This window comes from Brienomyrus brachyistius, chromosome 1 (genome assembly GCF_023856365.1).
Source record: "Brienomyrus brachyistius isolate T26 chromosome 1, BBRACH_0.4, whole genome shotgun sequence".
In the NCBI taxonomy this organism is placed as follows: domain Eukaryota; kingdom Metazoa; phylum Chordata; class Actinopteri; order Osteoglossiformes; family Mormyridae; genus Brienomyrus; species Brienomyrus brachyistius.
Window position 1 is genome coordinate 613,980 of NC_064533.1, and position 21,696 is coordinate 635,675.

Sequence of the window (21,696 nt, forward strand, 5' to 3'; positions counted from 1 at the left end):
GTGGAAATTAAAACATTATTTCCCCCCCCCCTTCTCCCAAAACACAGTTTTAATAAAATAATTTATGAAACCCTAGAACTTCTCACAAAGGTTTTTTATAAAAATGAACAGGAAATGAGAGCATGCCTTTCGGTCATGCATGAAATTATGAATTCATGGAAAAGTAGTGTCCACATTTTTACTACTTGGCACATTCAATAGACCTAGAGAGCAATTATGCTTTTTACCTCATTGTAAACTGGTGCTGCATAGATTAATAGAATACAAAACCTCATACAATGAATGACTGTACCTTTTGAAATAAGAAGATAAAAATAGCTGAAGACAGCTCATGCTAAAAGCCCAGTTGAGCACTACGGCAACACGCAGCGGGAAGGTCAAGCAAGAGAGTCTAGCGGGAAGAAGCCAAGTTCTAACGATGAGAAACATTCAGAGACTAAAAATAGCATTTACACAACGCAATTCAGATCAACACACTTGGAAAGAACCACATTAACTGTAAAACACACATCCACAGGAAGTGACATAACACTCGCCAAGCAGTCAATATACAGCACAAACATACTAAAGCGTGAGAGACTAAGGTTTATTTACACTAAGAGTCAAATCCAAAGGCTGAAACATCTTCAAAAATAAAATATACCAAAGAGCTGTGCAAGAAACTGGACAATTTGTATGACAAATGGGAGTTCTGTGTCCAGGTCCGTGATGTACAGTTTTACAAGGGCTCTTGGTGTGAATCTGGAATCTGAAATAATCTTCGAGTCACTTAAGTGGTTCCCACCAGCACCAGAAGTCAAATTCGGCTGCCATTCCAGTCAAGAGGTCAGATGCATGTTCTGTTAATCTCCATTTCAGTACATTAGTCTCCAAATATCCACAGGATGTTCACTCCAGACAGGCCCAGACTGACTCTCCTGAGGGAAAATAAGACCTGTTAGTCTCTGCTCATTTGGAGCTGTTCCGCTTGCTTTTTTCATTTCCATGGCGACCACCTACCCCAGCATGCCCGACTCTTTGGTCTTGATGACGAAGAGGAACATGAGTATGGTGTGGAACATGTTGTTTCTCCCCTGTGAACAAAGTCACATGGATACGAAGTGAAAAGCATGTCACCACCCCTGCTGAAAGGCACAGTGACAGTCACACACACGCAGGCAGACACACAAATATACACGCAGACACTGACTACAAAATACTGCTATTAATTATAAAACACTGAATGACTTTGCACCAAAATACCTTAGTAATCTGCTGGCCTTATACAACCTCCTCACTTTCTTCACTCTCAAGGAGCAGGATATCTGTTAGTACCCAGGGTAGAAAGAGCTACGGCAGGCTGCAGAGCTTTCTCCTATAGAGCTTCTCAGCTGTGGAATGGTCTCCACCGGATGTGCAGGATTCAGGCTCACTCTCAATATTCAAGTCCAGGCTAAAAACACACGTTAGCTTATAGGGACTCTAGTTCTAGCTCTAGCTAACTGCTCACTCGCAGTCAGACCTGTAGTGTGAGGTGTAGAGCTGGGTGGGGATCGGTGCCATTGGCTTTGGATAAACTGGACTGTCAGTCTGTCACTCTGGCTTCACCCCCCCTTGTGGAATTGGAGTGCTGACGTTCTGGAACTCCCCATGTCTGCATTCCCACCTGCCTCTCCCTCCTACTTATGCCTTATCTGCCGGATATTACATACTACAATCACCTGTTTGCACTGCCTCTAGTCTCTTGGGCGGTGCTGCCTGGAGACCACAAATTATCAAGATATCCCGCCCGCAACGCCCTTTCCGCAATGCCCTGCTGTTGTACCACTGTTCGTCCTGCCATCTGAAGCAGCCCCAGCACCTGTCATCACCTGCCTGCCCCCCCCCCCCCGAGACTCAAATGTTAAAATCTGGGTATAAATTAGGATTTTGTATATTTTTTTCATTTGACTTCCTCTGGTCGCCCCCTGGAGGATGGACTCCTCCCGAGTCGGTTTCCTCCCAAAGTTACTTCCTTCTCTGGAGTTTTTCCTTCCCACTGTCACCTCTGGCTTGCTGATGGGGGCTTTGGGTTTTTGTAAAGTGCTTTGAGATAAATCTTGTGAAAATGCACAAGCAGAAGTGAATTAAGCACACCGGAAACCGCGCATGAGCATGAAGGGAAACGCATGTCACCACCCCCGCAGATGAACACCGTGATATAGACAGATGGGCAGGCACACGTACACACGCAGACCTCGCATGAGCACTGCGAGCAGACTGTGCATGTATGTGGGACGCCATGCATGGCCAGACGGGGGCAGCAGAGAAGGGCCATCACCTTAGGGAGGCTGTAGACATGCCCCTGGTAGATGAGCTGGTAGTGTGGTGGGTTGATGCTGCTCTGATGGACACACAGCAGATTCTCATTTGATGTATCTGTTCATCATAAACAGACCAAACAGGACCGTGTCAGTGATGAGGCTCTAAAATGACTCATACTTTTACTCACAATTCCTTTTTCAACAAAATTCCCCAAGTCAATGAGCGAGAAGCTTTTAAAATCAAGACCCACAATCTGCCACATTCACCTGGCTTGTCAGGGGTCTGCGTGAAGTGCTGGGAGGTGAAGGTCTTTCCGTCAGGGTACTTGGGGTGAGGAGGCAATCGGGAGTCCAGGTAGGTGCAGAGCACATGCATGACGACCTGGAGGAAATGGAACCGCTCTGAAGTCCATGCAAGAGCAGCTCTCATGGGGACGAGAGGGCAGGGCCGTACAAAACACTGCTTATTCAAAGTAATGTACAGTTACAGCAGGATCACAGTCCCCGGTGCAACTGGGGTTAAGGTCCTTTAAGGGACCGATGGTGATACCAGTCTGGCGATGTGGAATCTAAACCCACAACCTCCAGGCCGTGGGCACGGGGTCCTAACCGACCAAGCCACACAGCACAGGGAGGAGAGCGAGCGACTCACTGCAGAGTCCGTGGGGAGGTCGGTGTCCCACTTCCTGCCTTTCAGGTCCCCACCCCCATTCCAGCGGAATGAGCTCATGCAGCCACCATGTGCCAGCTCTGTGGGGGGCAAGCGGGGGGCTGATTAATGTGATGCACATTTCGGCTCACTCAAGGTAAACGTTTCAGCCTTGCAAAAATCAAATGAAGAACTTAAGACAAAAAAATAAAAAAAAAATAAAAATCACAAAAACCATCGACTCACCTTTAATTCGTTCAACAAGGTATTCCTGGTTAGGACTGATATCCAGATACTGGACGATTGAGTTCAGAGTGGGAATGGAGGAGGCTTTAACCACAGCAGCCTGCTTCAGGCTACTTATACTGGCCTCTGGTGGTAGGAGAGGAGAATTACAAAATTAATGAAAAAACGAAAAATCTAGCTTTGACATTGGCCTGACTCCCAACGTCAGCCTGGTAGTTCAGGCACCTGGTGCAGGCAGCTCATTTAGCAACATGCTACAATAAATGGCTCCTAGGGATAAGAGGAGGAAGGAGAGCAAAAGCAGCACCTCCAGTCTGCAGTTCGGGGCAGCCGATTCTGCGCAGATGTGTGTTCACCGCATCGATCTCCTTCACCAGGGGCACCAGGATCGTGTCGTTAATCCACTGCGGGAGAAAAGAGGCAACAGTGCCAGGAGGGGGCGTAGCAATTAAAGAATACATTTGTACATTACTGAACCAGAGCAACCTGAATAAACTACATGCAAGAAAAGGATCCAATAAAAATCAGTGAAGAGAGTGTAAAATGGTGTATTTTGTAAGTAAATGTAATAAATATCAATGAACGAAATATATGAATATCACGAGAACATTCTCTTGTTCAGTCTCACAAGGGAGCACCCCAGGGTGACCAGCTGCTCCGTGAGGGGGGGGGGGGTACTGAGCTAGGACAGGGTTTGGAAACCACCATTTCAACCATTTCGAGTAAGAAGACCTAGAAGTCACTTAAGTTCTAGGTTCTTACCGTGTGCTGATTGGTCAGTCTCCTATAATCATGCATGTGTCACTAACGTTAATGTGAAACTGCTGGATGAGTCAATCAAGGAAACAAACCAGTCAAAGAAGAACTGAACTAATTAGCAGAGCACAGGAGTCTCAGTTTCATAGGAGTTTGTAAAGTCTGAAGCACCACATAGTGCCCCCCCGACACCCCAGAGGGCCGACAGTCACCATAGGCAAAGATGAGCTTTTACTCACGTTTCTCAGCTTTGCAGTCCAGCTGTCTATATGATCCAAAACGGGCGGGTTGGATGTGATCCGTGCCCACACCTAGCACAGAGAAAAGCAGTTACCCACCGCAACCTGCTCATCCCACACCGGTTTGAAACTTTGAAGGCTTGTCAAGCATCTTGCAAACATTAATTTCATAAGTACAACGGACACTAAGCAGTTGATTAAAATCTAACCCTATTTAAAATGTCAGAGTTGGGCAGACTAACTTCTCTAAGAACCCTAGGCCATTTGAGCCATGGTTTGGAACCAAGAGAGAAAGGAGGCAGAATTAAAAACGATGGAACATCTATAGCATGTAATCTCAGATTTAGGTTTTCATACTGCGTTTGTTCTTCTGCAGTGCTGTGAGGATGTAGCACCAAAACACCTCCCCCTATAGGCCAGTCCCTTTGCTCCCTCTTCACCTCCTCAGCAGCCTGCTTGGAGCCCAGGTCGGTCTCGTCTTTGTGGGCGGAGGGCGCCTGGGAGCGACAGGCCAGCTGGTACTGAAACTTCCTCAGACTCTGGGCGTAGTCCCCCACCGAACGGTTGTAGTTCCAGAAGGTGGGGCTGTGGGAAGGGGATGCAGACTCCGGGCTCCCTATGTGACATGACAGAAACATGCTGACCTGTTTGCCCCAAAGAGTAACAGACCCCTCAGCGCAGACCCCCAGGGTCCCCATCAGGGGGGTTCCTAGCTATGGAAACGATCAGGGGCCAAGTCAACTTTACCCGAGGCTTGACAATTTTGAATACTTTTTATTTTTTTTAAAGCAAGGTTGGCATCAAGGCTAAAATATTCAGGGCTACAGCCCCGACTGACTGGACCTAAACGCCCAGGGTGCCTGTTCTCACCCAGCTGGCTGCGCTGGCTCTTCTCCTCCTCGGAGCGAAGGAACCGCTCCAGAGATCTGAGGTCTTCCATGTAGTCTTCCTTGCCGCCCGGAGAGGTGAAGGCCGAGGATGGGGTGCGGTAGCGTGCCCGGGGACTGGCGCCCTCTGTAGGCCCGATGCTGCTGGGGTAGGGGGAGGAGCCAGGAGAGGAGCTGTAGCTCCACACCTGGCAATGAAAATACCCATTAAACCCATGATGTCAGTCCGAAAAAAGGTCCATCGCAGGCTGCCCTGACAGACAGAAGACGGACTGTACAGAACCAGTCAAAAGTCTGTTTTTCAGCAAGATAACAACCCTAATTACGCAGAGGTTGTGCAGGACTGTCTTGTGAACAAGGAAAGCGATGCAGTGCTGTGACAGATGACCTGGTCCCACAATCCCCTGACCTAAACCCTATAGAGCTGGTTTTGGATGAGCTGGGACGAAGAGCAAGGTAGCCAACGTGTGCCCAGGACTTGGGTAAACTCCTTCAGGACTGTTGGAGAAGCATTCCAGTTGGCTACATCTGGAAGCTGGATGAAAGAATACCAAGAGTCTATAACGCTGTCATCGAAGCAAAGGGAGGGCCATTTTGTACAGCTTAAAATGAGAAAATTTCAAAATGCTGAACACTCCTCTTGGTCATTGTAATATTTGATATTATTCATTCATTGCCTTGAGACATTTTACCAACAGGTGAATAACACAGCTATAATAGAGACAAAAGCATTAAAAGGGGCAGTTCACTCCAAACTATTACAAAAAATTATACTTCAGGGGCTTTAGTGCAATCTATGTTATAGACTATAATATTGTCTATATTATTATTATTATCATCATTATTGACACTTATCCTTTGTGGGGAAATACTCTTTTTGCCTACACCATCTTGGTCTCCATGACACACATGACAGCACAGCAAAGGGCAACTGTATCACTGCGCAGGGGGGATATCACCGCATCACTGCGCAGGGGGGATATCACCGCATCACTGCGCAGGGGGGATATCACCGCATCACTGCGCAGGGGGGATATCACCGCATCACTGCGCAGGGGGGATATCACCGCATCACTGCGCAGGGGGGATATCACCGCATCACTGCGCAGGGGGGATATCACCGCATCACTGCGCAGGGGGGATATCACCGCATCACTGCGCAGGGGGGATATCACCGCATCACTGCGCAGGGGGGATATCACCGCATCACTGCGCAGGGGGGATATCACCGGGATGCTCGTATCTTCTGCACAGTGATATGACTGGTGTGTGCAGTTCGGTAGAAGAAAATGGTTCCTACATTAAACTGCTTACTACAAAGTCTGTGGATTATCCTGAGTAACCAAGTTATGATTTGTGGTAAAAGACATCGCTGTTGAATTCTTGTAATGTATTCAGTCCCATTATATTTGAGAGAACACCAACATTTCTATGGCCAATCTCTCCAAAACTAGGCAACTCCCAGCAGAACAACCTACATGGATAGACAGCACTATGGCTCCTCTAAAACATATCATTTTCAGTTTTGGGGTGAACTGCCCCATTAAGAGCAGGGTGTCCAGACTTGACTTGTACTGTCATTCAAGAAACGCTGCTAGTGAAACTCCGATAAGTGCTGACCTTCATGAAGCTGTTGTTGGTTGTGGTGTAGGTCACAGGCGAGTAAGAGCCCCCGCTCCCTGCTGGGGGTGGGCTCTGGAGGGATGGGCTGTAGCCAGGCACACAGCTGGGGGAGAACTTGGGGCTGGTGCTAGGAGGTCTGGAGGGACTGTAGCTGAGCACGCTCTGGCCCTGGAGAGGCGAGGACTGGACTGGAGCAGGCGTTTCCTTCTTTTCGGGCTTCTGGGGTGGACTGGCCTGGATGCCTTGAGACACACAGCAAGTGATGAGTGACAGAAATTACATGGCGGGACTCGTCATCAGGAGGTCATGGGTTCAAACACAAGGTGGGTGGCACCATAGCCATATGTACTATGGCCCAAGAGGACAATCTTTTGCCATATAAATGTAAAAAAACAAATACATATTAAAATAAAATATTTCGTATTAAGTGAATGTTTAAACACACATTACATTTCTGAATACAGTTCGTTTTCACAAGCTAAATAGATATGACAGTTATAGTCATCCATTTTATTCGGTCATACAGTATTCATCAGAATTCATCAGAAAACAATTTGGGTCGCGACCAAAAATCTCGTGAAAAAAATGCATTGGTTCACATACAAAACTTGGTCTACGAACAGATTCCTCGACCAGATTCCTTTTTTATACTAGTGTAGCACGCGGCAGGGCGCACGTCCCAGCATGCCCCGCACGTCCCAGCATGCCCCGCCTGCATTTGTAAATAGGACCACCGTGATTTCCCCGGCAAGGTCTCCGTGTCTCTCTCTGCTCTCGCGATGCCTCGGTCTGCCTGTCGCCACACTATGTTGTGTTTTTCTCTAAAGTTTTTACTATAAAACCCAGAAAATTAATTAATAAAAATTATTATTTAGTAGGCTTGTAAACAAATTAATCGAATTCCAATGCTTTCTTCTGGGGAAAATTGCCTTGGTTCATGTACAAATTAGTTCACGACCACTTTCCTGCAATGGATTGTGTTCATGAACCGCAGGCACCACTGTACTTACAACAAACTCCAAATAAAACGTGTACAAACTGCTCAATCCGTGTGATAAGACCACGCAACTGTTGTCTTCTTGCAGCAGATAAGAAAATCAGAAAAAGCTTTTCTCATTTTATTAAAGAAATACCACTTCTCAAAGGAACCATTTTATCAGGTCCCAACATAACATTTCCTGTCCTGCATAGAGGACTGAACCAGGGGCAGTAAGGGTGAGTCCGTCTCAAATCGTTCTTGCTAAAATTCCCTTCAGTTTAAGTGCATAGGGCCTGCTGGTAGGGCGACTCAGTGTGAGTGTAGCTCACAAAGAAGGCGGAGCGTCCAGGGTGTAGTTTGGGATTGGGCCTATATGGGCAGCCCGGGAGCATGCCTGGGGGGGCCTGGGGGGGCAGTGTTAAGGGGACTTTGAATATGCCAGATTTACAAAGTCTAATTGGAGGAAAAGTGCAGTAATCAGCCTATCAAATATTAGCAAATGTTCACAGGCATTCGCTTATGGAAACAAAGCTGTGGGCGGCCACAGGATTTTATGGAGTCAAAACGGATCTTGCCAGAACCCGACAGGCCAGTGGGAGCCTAAGAAAAGGTGCCGAACTGCTTAAAAATGTGCCAGGAAAGATCAAATCAAGCCAATACAAACAAAGCCGGTACCCGCATAGATATCACATATGCAGATGTTAACAGTCAGGAAATAACCAATGACATTGCTGCTGCTTGTGGCAGGCTGACTGGGCGACAGGGGCCTTGTCGTAGCAGAGCCCAGAGCTGCCCGAGTCCAGCCACGGGTGACACCCACCATTATCCGTAATTTACAGATTCCTATAAATATCCAATTATATAGATTAAATAAAAACAAAACGAACATATAAATCAGAGCTACCAAGACTTAAATCAGGTACACAATTCAAGAACAGTTATTGCGGTTTCTATTGGCTTGACAGATGAGCGAGTCTCTCTCCACTCCACAAGTGATTTCAGGGCACATCAGGCTCACCCGACTTTCGGAGGCCCAGGAGACGATGCTGCTCGGGGGTGACGGCAACGCTAGAGGGCGCCATGGTGTACCTGAAGTACCTCCAGAAGTCAAAGAGTGCGTTCATGCTGAACAGAGAAGCCAGGGCCAGCTCTGAGTGCAAATCAGAGAGACAAAGATGTAAGACATGATGATATCCGGCTAAATCAGCTATAATGCAATTCAGTTTGCAGCCCGCTCATGACCCTGATATTACACTCCAGTATCGTTAGTAGAGGAAAAACCCCGGTTTGCAATATAAAACAGACAGAAACTCACCGATGTACCAGATAGGCCAGTAAGATATGTTGCAATAACGCCGGAGCAATTTCCCAGTCCTGTTAAAAACATTTATAACAGTTGATTAAGGAGGTTGACGGTAGCCGATAAAGCTAAAGTACTGAAACAGACTGCAAGGCGAAGGCACATACATTTCGGTGTAGATCATGCCGGCCAGGGAGATGTTGAGCACCGCCCAGGCCAGCACCACCTTCCGAGCCTGCTCCTCTCGCCTCATCCGCATGGTCCGCTCGATGAGCGCCGACATGTCCTCCTTCACCGGCGTCATTCCTCGGTTCGGGGAAATCAATACCAGGTCACCAAAAAGGCTTCAAATGTGCTATAATACAGCATTCCCTGCGCAGAATAACCTTGAAGTCAGCAATAGCCTTTCAAAGCACCTGGACGGCTCATTTAATGCCGCTAAATAAAATGATTCAAAAAAACTTCACAGTACAATTTTAGTATTCACATGCTAGAGCCGAGCATGCTAGCTAACTAACTATTTATGCATTTTGAAACCATTCCGATAACCGCTAAATGAAACCCATTTAGTTCGCAGATCAGTAAGACCGCGTTACCGGGCACTTTTGTTTAATTGCTGATTTAACCTTTCAAATGTTTTTTCCACATTAACTAATCGCTAGAATACAAGAAGAAACACACATACCGGTACGGCCCGCCCGCGCGCCATGCACTGCTCATCCGGGAAGTTTTTGATGTGAAGCCGCGTCACCTCCAGTTTGTTAGCGCCGCCCAGCGCCGGCGAAGCAGCAGCGCCACCTAAAGCCGTCACGAAGCAATAGCGCCACCTAGAGCCGTCACGGAGCAGCAGCGCCACTGGAGCACCCGCGTGTCGTCTGGGTGTTCGGCATGTCACAGATTCACGGATATGAATTTAAGAATAAAAGTTACGCGTATGCAGATATAAATCCTTCCGTCTTCCAGCTGCTTCTCCGGTAGAGCGTAAAGGGGAAAGATACTTATAAGAAGAGTATCACTAAAAATCCCTATGGAGCTATAACTACATCACAACATTCTGAAAATCCACGCTTATGATAGCTATTTTGGGCGCTGTAAGGTGCCATTATGCATATACAGTATTTGTATTGTGGTGCCGGTGGTCCGTACGATAAATGTGGCATATAACTTGGAACACTTACCGCGGCTAAACAGTTTGGATGATGACTCAGAACACCAGTGTGTGGACTATAGCTACAATGGAATGAATATTGGACATGGAATGATTATTCTTCCATTGTTGATTTTCTTTTCTTAATTTTATTTTTCCAGGGATATGTTTCTAAATTAGCGCAATTGTCTTTGCAGTATGTAAGTTCCCTGTTAAATTATTTATAGACGGTAATGTGCTGTTTAATTGTTTTTATGTATTGTTATAACTGGCAAACCCGGGAATCACAGCGGCAGGAACGAGAGGTGACACTGGTTGAAAGAGAATATGCTCTCTAATAGCAGTCCTTAAAAAGAGCACCCATGAACAGCAAGCACAACTAACGGGGAAGCCGAGACTTCTGACGCCGGACAGTGTAAATGAAACAATGTTTACAGTAATGTATTATTTATTGTAATGATTATATTCTATGAACTGTTAATTTTATTTATTTAATTATCGGGGGTCGAGCGTGTTGCTTTATTCTCGGTTGGTGGTGAGCTCTACCAGGGAAAGGAGAGTGACGTAACATAGTGAGTCTCGTTAGCCTAGGTGTGCTGTACATGTGTGTCTTTTTAATTATAGTATTCATATTAAACTCTCCAGTCAGCACAAAGAGCCTGACTCCTCATCTTCTGTTCCACACACAACACAGAAGACAGTGTCAGCCAGGGGTATTGGACACACAGGCTACACTTGGTAAATTTTCCTGTTCAAACAATAACCTCTAAGTAAGGTAATTAGTTGACTAAAATTTGTTTGTGCAGGAAAACCTGCAAACTGTTGGACTCTGGCCATCCAAGAGCAGAATTGGGGAAGTGTGATCTGTGGGCCAGCCGTCTCTGTTATGGCAGGGAAAATAATTATTTGATACACTGCCGATTTTTCAAGTTCTCCCTTACAAAGAATGGAGAGATCTGTAATTTTCATCGTTCATACATCTAAACTGTGAGAGACAGAATCTAAAAAAAAAAAAACATCCAGAAAATCACATTGTATGAATTTTTAAATAATTAATTTGCATTTTATTGCATGAAATAAGTATTTCATACAATAGAAAAATAGAACTTAATATTTGGTACAGAAACCTTTGTTTACAATTACAGAGGACAGACGTTTCCTGTAGTTCTTGACCAGGTTTGCACACACTGCAGCAGGGATTCTGGCCCACTCACCCACACAGATCTTCTCCAGATCCTTCAGGTTTTGGGGCTGTTGCTGGGCAACACAGAGTTTCAGCTCCCTCCATAGATTATCTATTGGGTTCAGGTCTGGAGACTGGCTAGGCCACTCCAGGACCTTGAAATGCTGGATAAGGAGTCACTTCTTAGTTGCCCTGACCGTGTGTTTTGAGTCATTGTCATGTTGGATACGAGTCACTCCTTAGTTGCCCTGACCGTGTGTTTTGAGTCATTGTCATGTTGGATACGGAGTCACTCCTTAGTTGCCCTGACCGTGTGTTTTGAGTCATTTTCATGCTGGATACGGAGTCACTCCTTAGTTGCCCTGGCTGTGTGTTTCGGGTCATTGTCATGTTGGATACGGAGTCATTCCTTAGTTGCCCTGGCTGTGTGTTTTGGGTCATTGTCATGTTGGGTACGGAGTCACTCCTTAGTTGCCCTGGCTGTGTGTTTTGGGTCATTGTCATGTTGGATACGGAGTCACTCCTTAGTTGCCCTGGCTGTGTGTTTCGGGTCATTGTCATGTTGGGTACGGAGTCACTCCTTAGTTGCCCTGGCTGTGTGTTTTGGGTCATTGTCATGTTGGATACGGAGTCACTCCTTAGTTGCCCTGGCTGTGTGTTTCGGGTCATTGTCATGTTGGAAGACCCAGCCACGACCCATCTTCAATGTGCTTACTGAGGGAAGGAGGTTGTTGCCCAAAATCTTGTGATACATGACCCCATCCATCCTCTCCTCAATACGGTGTAGTCGTCCTGTCCCCTTTGCAGGAAAGCACCCCTAAAGCATAATGTTTCCACTCCCATGCTTCACGATTGGGATGCTGTTCTTGGGATTGTACTCATCCTTCTTCTTCCTCCAAACATGGCGAGTGGAGTCTATACCAAAAAGTTCTGTTTTGGTTTCATTTGACCACATGCCTCCTCTGGCTCATCCAAATGGTCTTTGGCAAACTTCAGACGGGCCTGGACATATGCTGGCTTGAGCAGGGGGACCTTGCACACGTGCTGCAGGATTTTAATCTCTCACAGATGTATGAACGATGAAAATTACAGATCTCTCCATTCTTTGTAAGGGAGAACTTGAAAAATCGGCAGTGTATCAAATAATTATTTTCCCTGCCGTAACAGAGACGGCTGGCCCACAGATCACACTTCCCCAATTCTGCTCTTGGATGGCCAGAGTCCAACAGTTTGCAGGTTTTCCTGCACAAACAAATTTTAGTAAACTAATTACCTTCCTTAGAAGTTCTTGTGTTTGAATTAATTACCTGTCTCTTGTCAAGTACTTGTTATCTGTGTATTCATGTGCCTGCCCTCACCAGATTCCCCAGCTTGGTCATTACTGTCGATGTGTGTCCTCCTAGGCCAGGCTCCCTTAATCAGGCCTCCTTAATCAGTCTTATATGGTCCTCAATAGGCTAATAATGAATGTGGCAGACTGAAATCAGTGTGGGTCAGATTGAAAATATTCTTGCGGGGGGTGCCAGGAACAAGGTTGAGTACCGCTGCCCTAATACATAGTGTTGGTGTCGCTCTACTCCGCTTTCACAGTTATTGTGTCCTGCTCTCTTGTCCTGAATCTTACTCCTATGTTAGATTGGTCCTAGACTCTCCTCCCTATGGTAGATTGGCCCTAGACTCTCCTCCCTATGTTAGGTTGGCCCTAGACTCTCCTCCCTATGTTAGGTTGGCCCTAGACTCTCCTCCCTATGTTAGGTTGGCCCTAGACTCTCCTCCCTATGTTAGGTTGGCCCTAGACTCTCCTCCCTATGTTAGGTTGGCCCTAGACTCTCCTCCCTATGTTAATTGCTCATCAGTTAAGAACCTAGGTGTGACCTTTGACAGCACTTTTAAATTTAATAATCAGGTCTGTCATAAAAACAGAGAAAAGATCTCGAGAGGGTTACCCATGCTTTTATAACCTCCCAGTTGGATTGTTATAATTCATATTTTGGAATCGATCAATCTCTAATTCATCGTTTGCAATTAGTGCAAAACGCAGCAGCTCATCTCCTCACTGGTAAGCGTTAGCACGACCATATTTCTGCAATATTGGCCTCGCTTCATTGGCTACCTGTAAATTTTAGAATTGAGTTTAATATGTTGTTGGTTGTTTTTAAAGCACTGAACGGGCTGCCACCGGAATATCTCACTGAACTGCTACACTGTTATACTCTGGCCAAAACACTTAGGTAGTCTCAACAGCTTCTGCTAAAAGTCCCTAAGAGCAGGCTGAAGACCCGAAGTGACCGAGCCTTTGGGGTGGCTGCCCCTAGACTTTGGGGTGGCTGCCGCTAGACTTTGAGGTGGCTGCCCCTAGACTTTGGGGTGGCTGCCCCTGGACTTTGAGGTGGCTGCCCCTAGACTTTGAGGTGGCTGCCCCATGACTTTGGGTTGGCTGCCCCTAGACTTTGGGTTGGCTGCCCCTAGACTTTGGGGTGGCTGCCCCTAGACTTTGGGGTGGCTGCCCCTAGACTTTGGGGTGGCTGCCCCTAGACTTTGAGGTGGCTGCCCCTAGACTTTGGGTTGGCTGCCCCTAGACTTTGAGGTGGCTGCCCCTAGACTTTGGGGTGGCTGCCCCTAGACTTTGAGGTGGCTGCCCCTAGACTTTGGGGTGGCTGCCCCTAGAGTTTGAGGTGGCTGCCCCTAGACTTTGAGGTGGCTGCCCCTAGACGTTGAGGTGGCTGCCCCTAGACTTTGGGTTGGCTGCCCCTAGACGTTGAGGTGGCTGCCCCTAGACTTTAGAATAGCCTGCCCTAGCATGTTAGATTTGCCTCAACTGGAAATCTTTCCTTGACACACCTTTTCTCTATGGCATTTAATTTAGGATGAATTGGCATAAAATGAGTCTATTGTTCTTCATTTTATGTTTCTTATTTCATGTCTTTTATTGGTTTTTCTTCTTTTTCTGTTTAAGGATATAAATCTGTACAGCACTTTGGTCAACCTTGGTTGTTTAAAAGTGCTTTATAAATAAACTTTGATTTGATTTAGAATCTCCTCCCAATGTTAGATTGGCCCTAGACTCTCCTTGTTGCTTCTCCTAGCCTCCGGTTTTGACCCATTGTGGTCCTTTTTATTTCAGTTTGGTTGTGTGTTGATGTCCAAATAAAGCACTTCAGGTCATGCCTAGGCTGCATCTGGGTTGTCCTTCCTTCTCGTCATAACAACAGCACGCACAAACAAACATTACATGAACAAAATAACGGATTATTAAAGGAAATTGCATTGCACAATTATATAGTGACATCATGCTGTACAACAACAAACAGGATAAGAAAGCTATCCAATAAGCAAAACAGTGAATGTTCTTTGATCACATCCATCACAGGAAAATATTTATTTTCATTGTAGTATGATGTGAAGCAAAACACAATATCAAGTGCATTTTGGTAGGCTATTTGACTAATTTTTAATCTGTCACATGTCATGCAGTGCCTCACTACCAAAACAATGTCCCTTTATCTCTGGGCAATGACAGGCTTGTAGACATTTGTGTACCAAGTTCCCTTCTGCTTCTTAAATTGAGTGAAGAGCCTCTAAATCATGAAACAGAATCTGTGTCATAAACTGCAACTGAAAAAATAATAGAGATCCAGCACTGCTGGTGTAAGGACCTATAATTACTCAGGTGTATATCAAGATTAAGTATCGCAATCTAAAGGAGTAATGAAGGATTTGAGATTTCTGCTACTACTCTATGCTGTAAAGACGATTCTGCAGAGAATATTACAAGAAGGGAGCAGCATGGTGGTCACCTCTGGGACCCGGGTTTGAGTCTCCGCCTGGGTCACATGTGTGTGGAGTTTGCATGTTCTCCCCATGTCGTCGTGGGGTTTCCTCCGGGTACTCCGGTTTCCCCCCCCCCACAGTCCAAAGACATGCTGAGGCTAATTGGACTTTCTAAATTGCCCATAGGTGTGCATATGTGAGTGAATTGTGTGTGAGTGCGCCCTGTGATGGGCTGGCCCCCCCGTCCTGGGTTGTTCCCTGCCTTAGGATAGGCTCCGGACCCCCCGCAATAAGCAGTTTGGAAAATGGAAGGATGGATACAAGGAGGCAGGAGTATTTTTAAAGGCCCATAAAGAACCAAAACAATATATCACTTCAGTGTTTGAAACACAATGATTATTTTAAAGAAACATATGTTTGTATGTTCTCAAAATGACGGGTATGACAGATGGCTGGCTGTTCCTAATGAGTCATGCATTTCTTTGTAATCAAGGACTATGCTCCTTAAGACAATATAAATGAATCATTTCAATGTGTTATATGTCCATTAAAGCAATTCATGGGACAATCACACTGTAGGGTTTGATGTATGTTTTACTGTGACTACAATATATATGGATATTTACTACAGCTCAGGTGACTGGCAGGACTGCTCAGATGGAGTCGTGCAGCAGGAAATGGATGCCGACTGGTCCAGGCAGTGGAAAGTGAGATTTAACCATGGGCAGGACCTAGAGACCTTATAAAGGAATAATGCCCAGCATTGGAAATGATTTGCTTGTATTCATGTTACATTCAAAAATACAAACTTAAGTGCTCCTGTTACCAGCAGAAAAGCTGACTGCCTCAAATTTTTAGAAAAAGGTAAAAAGGACCTTCAATTGGTGCAGCCCAAAGTTCAGCCAGAGATCTGGCTTTCCCAGGCACTAAAGAGTCGACCACTCATCTAAGCATCTCAGGCAGAAAGTTTGTGTGTGGAATTGGTCACAAAGTACTTTCAAGTCTGAAGTCCTTCGTCTTTTCAGGGTGACTTAGTTTCTCGGGGTCCCTTTGCCAGCCCTGCCAACTCTCACTCATCTGGGGTGACACTTAAACTTTCAGACTCTCACGCTCATGCAAGAAATCTTATGGTAAATCTATATTATTCCATCATAAACCTAAAATTAGCTATGTCAAAAGCGTTGGGGTAGTTTGCAAACCCCAGAGACTATTTACAAAGTAGTAAAATTTAAATGTAAATGCGAGTGCGTGCAGATTTGTCTTGATCTGAAAATGTCACTCCAGACCGAAGTTGGCAGCTCTGCTTGGTATGTGTGACTGTGGCTCAGGATAGTAGATTCGTGTGAGTTATCTGATTCTTTGAGATGACTTCTGTTGTCCAGGTCATTGGCACAAGAATGTCTGCCTTCCCAGTGTCCATCATAAATGTAAATAAGCAAATTCAATTCAAAGAAAATAAAGTAGGTTCCAATCCGAAATGTTTTGATTTAATGTGCTGCTCTGCTTTGAATTTTATTATTGCTTTTGCTGTCTTTTTAAAACGTTTTTAATTGCATTGGATGTGTAAATAACCTGGAGTTACCTGTCCGTTCTCACCAATTCCCTCTCCTGGAATTTATCCTGTTTTTCTGTGCAGAATTCCCCCCAATCTTATTCAGAGTAGACCTGAGGTGCTGGTCTGCCGCACCAGACTCAATTGGAAAACACAGAGTCCAAACGTTCTTACCAGGTATAACATTAAATTATCAGATCTTAAGGGGCAAACAAACCAACCTCCTTTTGCGCTCAGTTCCAGTGCTGAAAAAAGAGGAAACTGGCTTACTTTATATGAAGTACTGTCAGCCGAAAATGCTGACATCAAGTGCTGACACTCGCTGGACCCCCATCGTCTGCCGAATCTTAGATCTCAGGTAATACCTGCTTTTCAAACATCACTCAGGGGGGAAGAGGGTCCCTGACAGTCAAATATACCAAAAATTTTATGTATTAATTTGGGAAAAAAAACTACAGCTAATACTTTTTTGCCATGAAATTACATTATCTATGTTATGCCAAGTAAGTTCAGTATACACCTTCCATAGAGAGCAATTAATTTGCTCTTTATTTTAATTCTTTTTTTAGTATCATTGCGTTAATACCAGTGTGGTTTTATTAATTTCATTGTTTTCATTTTAGCCTACATGTTGAGTATTTTGCTGTCTGATACCTGCGTTTTCAGGTGTAAGTTTAGATCCTTACCTGTTAGTCACTATAGTGGGTGACAAATGTCACTGAGCAAAATGCCACGTTTTGGGTATGTTTAATCAACACTAAATAAATGATAGATTTCACCGTAAGCCGCTAAAAATTAAGATGATTGGTATTCTTTTTGTTGGCATCATTAATTCCGAAAAATGACACAGCAGGAAAATCCTGCTTGCCGGCAACAGACGCCGCTTCCTCTTTTGGGGAGTCAGCAGATCTGGGCTCTTTACCCCTCGGAAACTCCGGCAAACCGCAGCGCGTCCCGACGCCTGTCACGGGTTGCGCTCTGCACACGTGTCTTTGTTTTGTAAGGAACCCTCTGCACACGGAAGTGCTGAGGAAACAGCACGTGGTGACTCATGCTCACATTGGAAGTGACTTGACAAAAACATTTTAAGACACGCAGCTGCCTGGTTTCCGAGGGGAAGCAAAAATCTGTCAGTTTGCACGCAGTAGTCTGATTTGTTATTTCGCAGTCAGACCGCAGTCTCCCACTGATTTCATGCTATAGTAATAATAACAATAATAATCAGAATCAGAATGTGCTTTATTGCCATGTATGTTTCCACATACTAGGAATTTGTTGTAGTGACATAAGCTCCACAGTGCAATAGAATGACAGTGACAGGACCAGACACGAAAAAGGACGTAATAAAAAAGAACAATATACAGTTATATGACATACAATGTGCAAAAATAGCAATAACTTTACAATATCCAAAATATAAAGTAAACAATTAGCTATGTACGTAAGGTGCAATTAGAAGTGTAAATAAGTATGTGTGTTAAATAAATAACTGGATAAGTGAATGTATGAAAGTGTTGTGTGTTTCACGTTTATTGTGAAGTGTTCATGAGACGGATTGCTTGAGGGAAGAAGCTGTTCCTGTGCCTGGCTGTTCTGGTGCTCAGTGCTCTGTAGCGTCGTCCGGACGGCAACAGTTCAAAGAGGGAGTGTGCTGGATGTGAGGGGTCCAGAGCGATTTTGCCAGTGATTTTGTAATTATAACAACAGCAGCAATAATTTGAATTATGAAGTAATCAACAATCAATAATTAAATTATTCTAAAACTATTAATATTCGTGATAATGATAACACAGAAAATATTATTGTTGTTTATATTAATAATAATTGATGACATTAATATTATAGGATATGGAAGTAAGCATAATCAATCAGAGTACAACTTGATTCTGAGCTACGCCGATAAAAGTTTTCATATTAGAATTTAGGACAGCCTGTTGAACCCAGCAGTACAAAATATACCAGCACACAGGAGACCTCCTGTGGTCTAGTAGAGCATTGTTTCTGCAGTGTTGTCTCGGAAAAACAGAAACTTGTGTACTTCTTAAATCGATAAATTTTTCTATGTGAATTTAAGTACTAAGAGATCAAAGCGATTTGTATAATTATAGAACCAACTAAATGTAATTTTCACGAATTTCAAAGGCTTATTAAACGACAAAGATTATATTATAGAACAGAAATACATATTTGCTGGGTTCTTTTAAATATGTTTTGTATGTTCTTCCACTGCTGTGTGGATGTCCTCCAGGGAATTCTGGTTTCCATCTGCACTCAAAAAGCATGAAATTAACCAAATAGTGTGTAAATGAGAGAGAGCCCTGTGATGGACTGGCATACTATTGAAGATCTTCATTTGTCTTACACTCTGTGAGATGGACTCCCCCTAACCCTATACTAGAAAATCAGTTGGAAAATAGATGGACGGTCTTATAAGGGTTAAGGAAGAGGGCTTCTGAGTGAAGGGTTGTAGGGTCAAATCCCTTGCCGGTATACCTGTGATATACAAAGCCAGCCTGTGAATGTGCACTGTGATATAAAGGCAGGCCGGTATATATGTAAGATACAGAGTAGAGCCCTGCGCGGGAATTGCTTTTTTAATCCCGCTCCCGCTGGGATTTCTGACCATTACCGCCCGCTCCCGCTGTCTGTCTCTGTCACTCCCGCCCGCTCCCGCTGTCTGTCTCTGTCACTCCCGCCCGCTCCCGTTGTCTGTCTCTGTCACTCCCGCCCGCTCCCGTTGTCTGTCTCTGTCACTCCCGCCCGCTCCCGTTGTCTGTTTCTGTCACTCCCGCCCGCTCCCGCTGTCTGTCTCTGTCACTCCCGCCCGCTCTCGCTGAATTTCTGACCATTACCGCCCGCTCCCGCTGTCTGCCTGTTACTCCCGCCCGCTCCCGCTGTCTGTCTCTGTCACTCCCGCCCGCTTCCGCTGAATTCCTCACCATTGCCGCCCGCTCGCGTTATCTGTCTCTGTCACTCCCGCCCGCTTCCGCTGAATTTCTGACCATTACCGCTCGCTCCCGCTGTCTGTCTCTGTCACTCCCGCAAGCTCCTGCAATATTTCTGTCCAATCCCGCCCGCACCCACAGACCCATTAACGGATATACTGTACTGTAGTAGAACAAGAATTGAATAAAACAAATTCAACAAAAATCTCTCAACTTTAAATCGCAAATAAATGTAAACTGAGAGCTAAAACTAATCAGATGCGCAAATATTTGCACAGTTATTAAAAAAAAACAATAACCAAATCTATACAAAAAAGTTAAAATACCACATTATTATAAACAATAAACAAGAGCAGCTTAAAAATAGAAAAGAACCCTGAACCTTAGTTCAAAGAAATATATAAAAACAAGCTGAACATCACAACTTAATTCAATGACTCAGAACAAACACAAATAAATAACGCAAAATAAATTACATTCTCCAACCTGCCAAAAATCTTGGGACCCGCTGTCTATTTTTAACCATCCCGCGGGATCCCAATCCCAATGTAGGGCTCTAATACAGAGCCAGCCTGTGAATGCACTGTGATATAAAGGCAGGCCGGTACACCTGCGAGATACAGAGCCAGCCTGTGAATGCACTGCGATATAAAGGCAGGCCGGTACACCTGCGAGATACAGAGCCAGCCTGTGAATGCACTGCGATATAAAGGCAGGCCGGTACACCTGCGAGATACAGAGCCAGCATGTGAATGCACTGCGATATAAAGGCAGGCCGGTACACCTGCGAGATACAGAGCCAGCCTGTGAATGCACTGCGACATAAAGGCAGGCCGGTATACCTGCGAGATACAGAGCCAGCCTGTGAATGCACTGTGATATTATGGACCGAGTAGCTGCACATCATAATGCAGATGGAAGCCATTTAAATTATTGTTCATGAAGGAGTTGGAAGCTTATCTACAGGAAGGTCCAGGTAATGATGGGAGAATCTATATTAAAAGATAAATTCCAGCTGCTGAATGGAGGGGAAGAAGCACAAGCGGCTGAAGGGAATCGTACCTTTGAGCTGAAAGAGACGGAGAGTTTGGGCATCTTACTCCACAGCATGACCAGAAGGAGGCCTCCAAACCTGAAGAGGGGTTACAGGGCCCCCGCTGTGTGCTTAATGAGGGATCGTCCTGGTCACAAGATTGTGACATGGATACAGAAAGGTCTCCAGGGGGCCCTCAGGGGGACTGGAAAAGCAGGGCGAGAGAGTGGAAGGCAACGCATCCCGACCTGCACTCACGGCGGCCTTAGCTAGCTCTGCTGTCCTCTGCAGATATTCCTAAGACAGTTTTGTGTTTTTCTTGTTCATAATACTTACAGTTGTTGCACGACATACACTGGAAGATGTCTGAGAGCGCCAGTGAAGGTCCTGAGATACAAATAATCTTCCAGGCCACTGCATAAGGGCCTGATGTCACGCGTTGTCTGGCCTGAACAATCGATGAAAGCTGCAGATGAGAGCCAACAGTGCATCACTGTCCCAGAACAATATAACACAGTACAGGGCAAATGGGTCATGTGACACCGCTGTACAACTCTCTCTACACAGGCAGGTTTAATCAGGTGCTTTGCTGAAAAATATTCCTCCAACATGCCAGAGGTTCTGTGCAACCAGCTTGAAATAGTACTCGTACACAAAATTACACATATCCACAGAAATACTCCCCTTGGCGGCAGCCATGTTCCAGTCAGGGATGGGCCTGTGTAGTCAGGTGGATGAGGGACCTCCTGTGTGCGCAGTCACCTGTAGTGTCTCTTCACAGTGAGACATATGCGGCAGCCATGTTCCAGTCAGGGATGGGCCTGTGTAGTCAGGTGGATGAGGGACCTCCTGCATGCGCAGTCACCTGTCGTATCTCTTCACAGTGAGACATATGCGGCAGCCATGTTCCAGTCGGGGATGGGCCTGTGTAGTCAGGTGGATGAGGGACCTCCTGTGTGCGCAGTCACCTGTAGTGTCTCTTCACAGTGAGACATATGCGGCAGCCATGTTCCAGTCAGGGATGGGCCTGTGTAGTCAGGTGGATGAGGGACCTCCTGCATGCGCAGTCACCTGTAGTGTCTCTTCACAGTGAGACATACGCGG

General features: G+C 45.4%; 1 protein-coding gene across 2 annotated transcripts; it reads right to left on the bottom strand.

Moving 5' to 3' along the window:
* Positions 1-79: 79 nt before the first annotated feature.
* On the bottom strand, positions 80-9,754 carry tmem209 (transmembrane protein 209). 2 transcript variants are annotated; one of them, XM_049006044.1, is made up of 15 exons: positions 9,647-9,754; positions 9,129-9,267; positions 8,977-9,035; positions 8,680-8,811; positions 6,680-6,924; positions 5,043-5,247; positions 4,613-4,788; positions 4,173-4,244; positions 3,485-3,581; positions 3,178-3,303; positions 2,935-3,032; positions 2,550-2,664; positions 2,300-2,397; positions 1,000-1,073; positions 80-917 (listed from the first exon to the last, which is right to left on the bottom strand). In XM_049006044.1, the coding sequence occupies exons 2-15, from the start codon at positions 9,263-9,265 to the stop codon at positions 863-865; spliced, it is 1,689 nt and encodes a 562-aa protein (XP_048862001.1). In that variant the 5' UTR covers positions 9,266-9,267; positions 9,647-9,754; the 3' UTR covers positions 80-862. The 2 variants fall into 2 exon arrangements, with proteins under 2 accessions (XP_048862001.1, XP_048862002.1); XM_049006045.1 differs by having other exon boundaries at positions 9,129-9,333; positions 9,647-9,726.
* Between the last annotated feature and the right edge of the window lie 11,942 nt (positions 9,755-21,696).

Excerpts from the sequence above, each read along its gene's own strand:
- tmem209 (XM_049006044.1), bottom strand. The coding sequence starts at position 9,265 with ATGACGCCGGTGAAGGAGGACATGTCGGCGCTCATCGAGCGGACCATG. Across the intron at positions 6,925-8,679 it reads CCTGGGCCTCCGAAAGTCGG|GCATCCAGGCCAGTCCACCC; the intron begins GTGAGCCTGATG and ends GTGTGTCTCAAG. Across the intron at positions 3,582-4,172 it reads GGACTGCAAAGCTGAGAAAC|TGGATTAACGACACGATCCT; the intron begins GTGAGTAAAAGC and ends TTTCTCCCGCAG.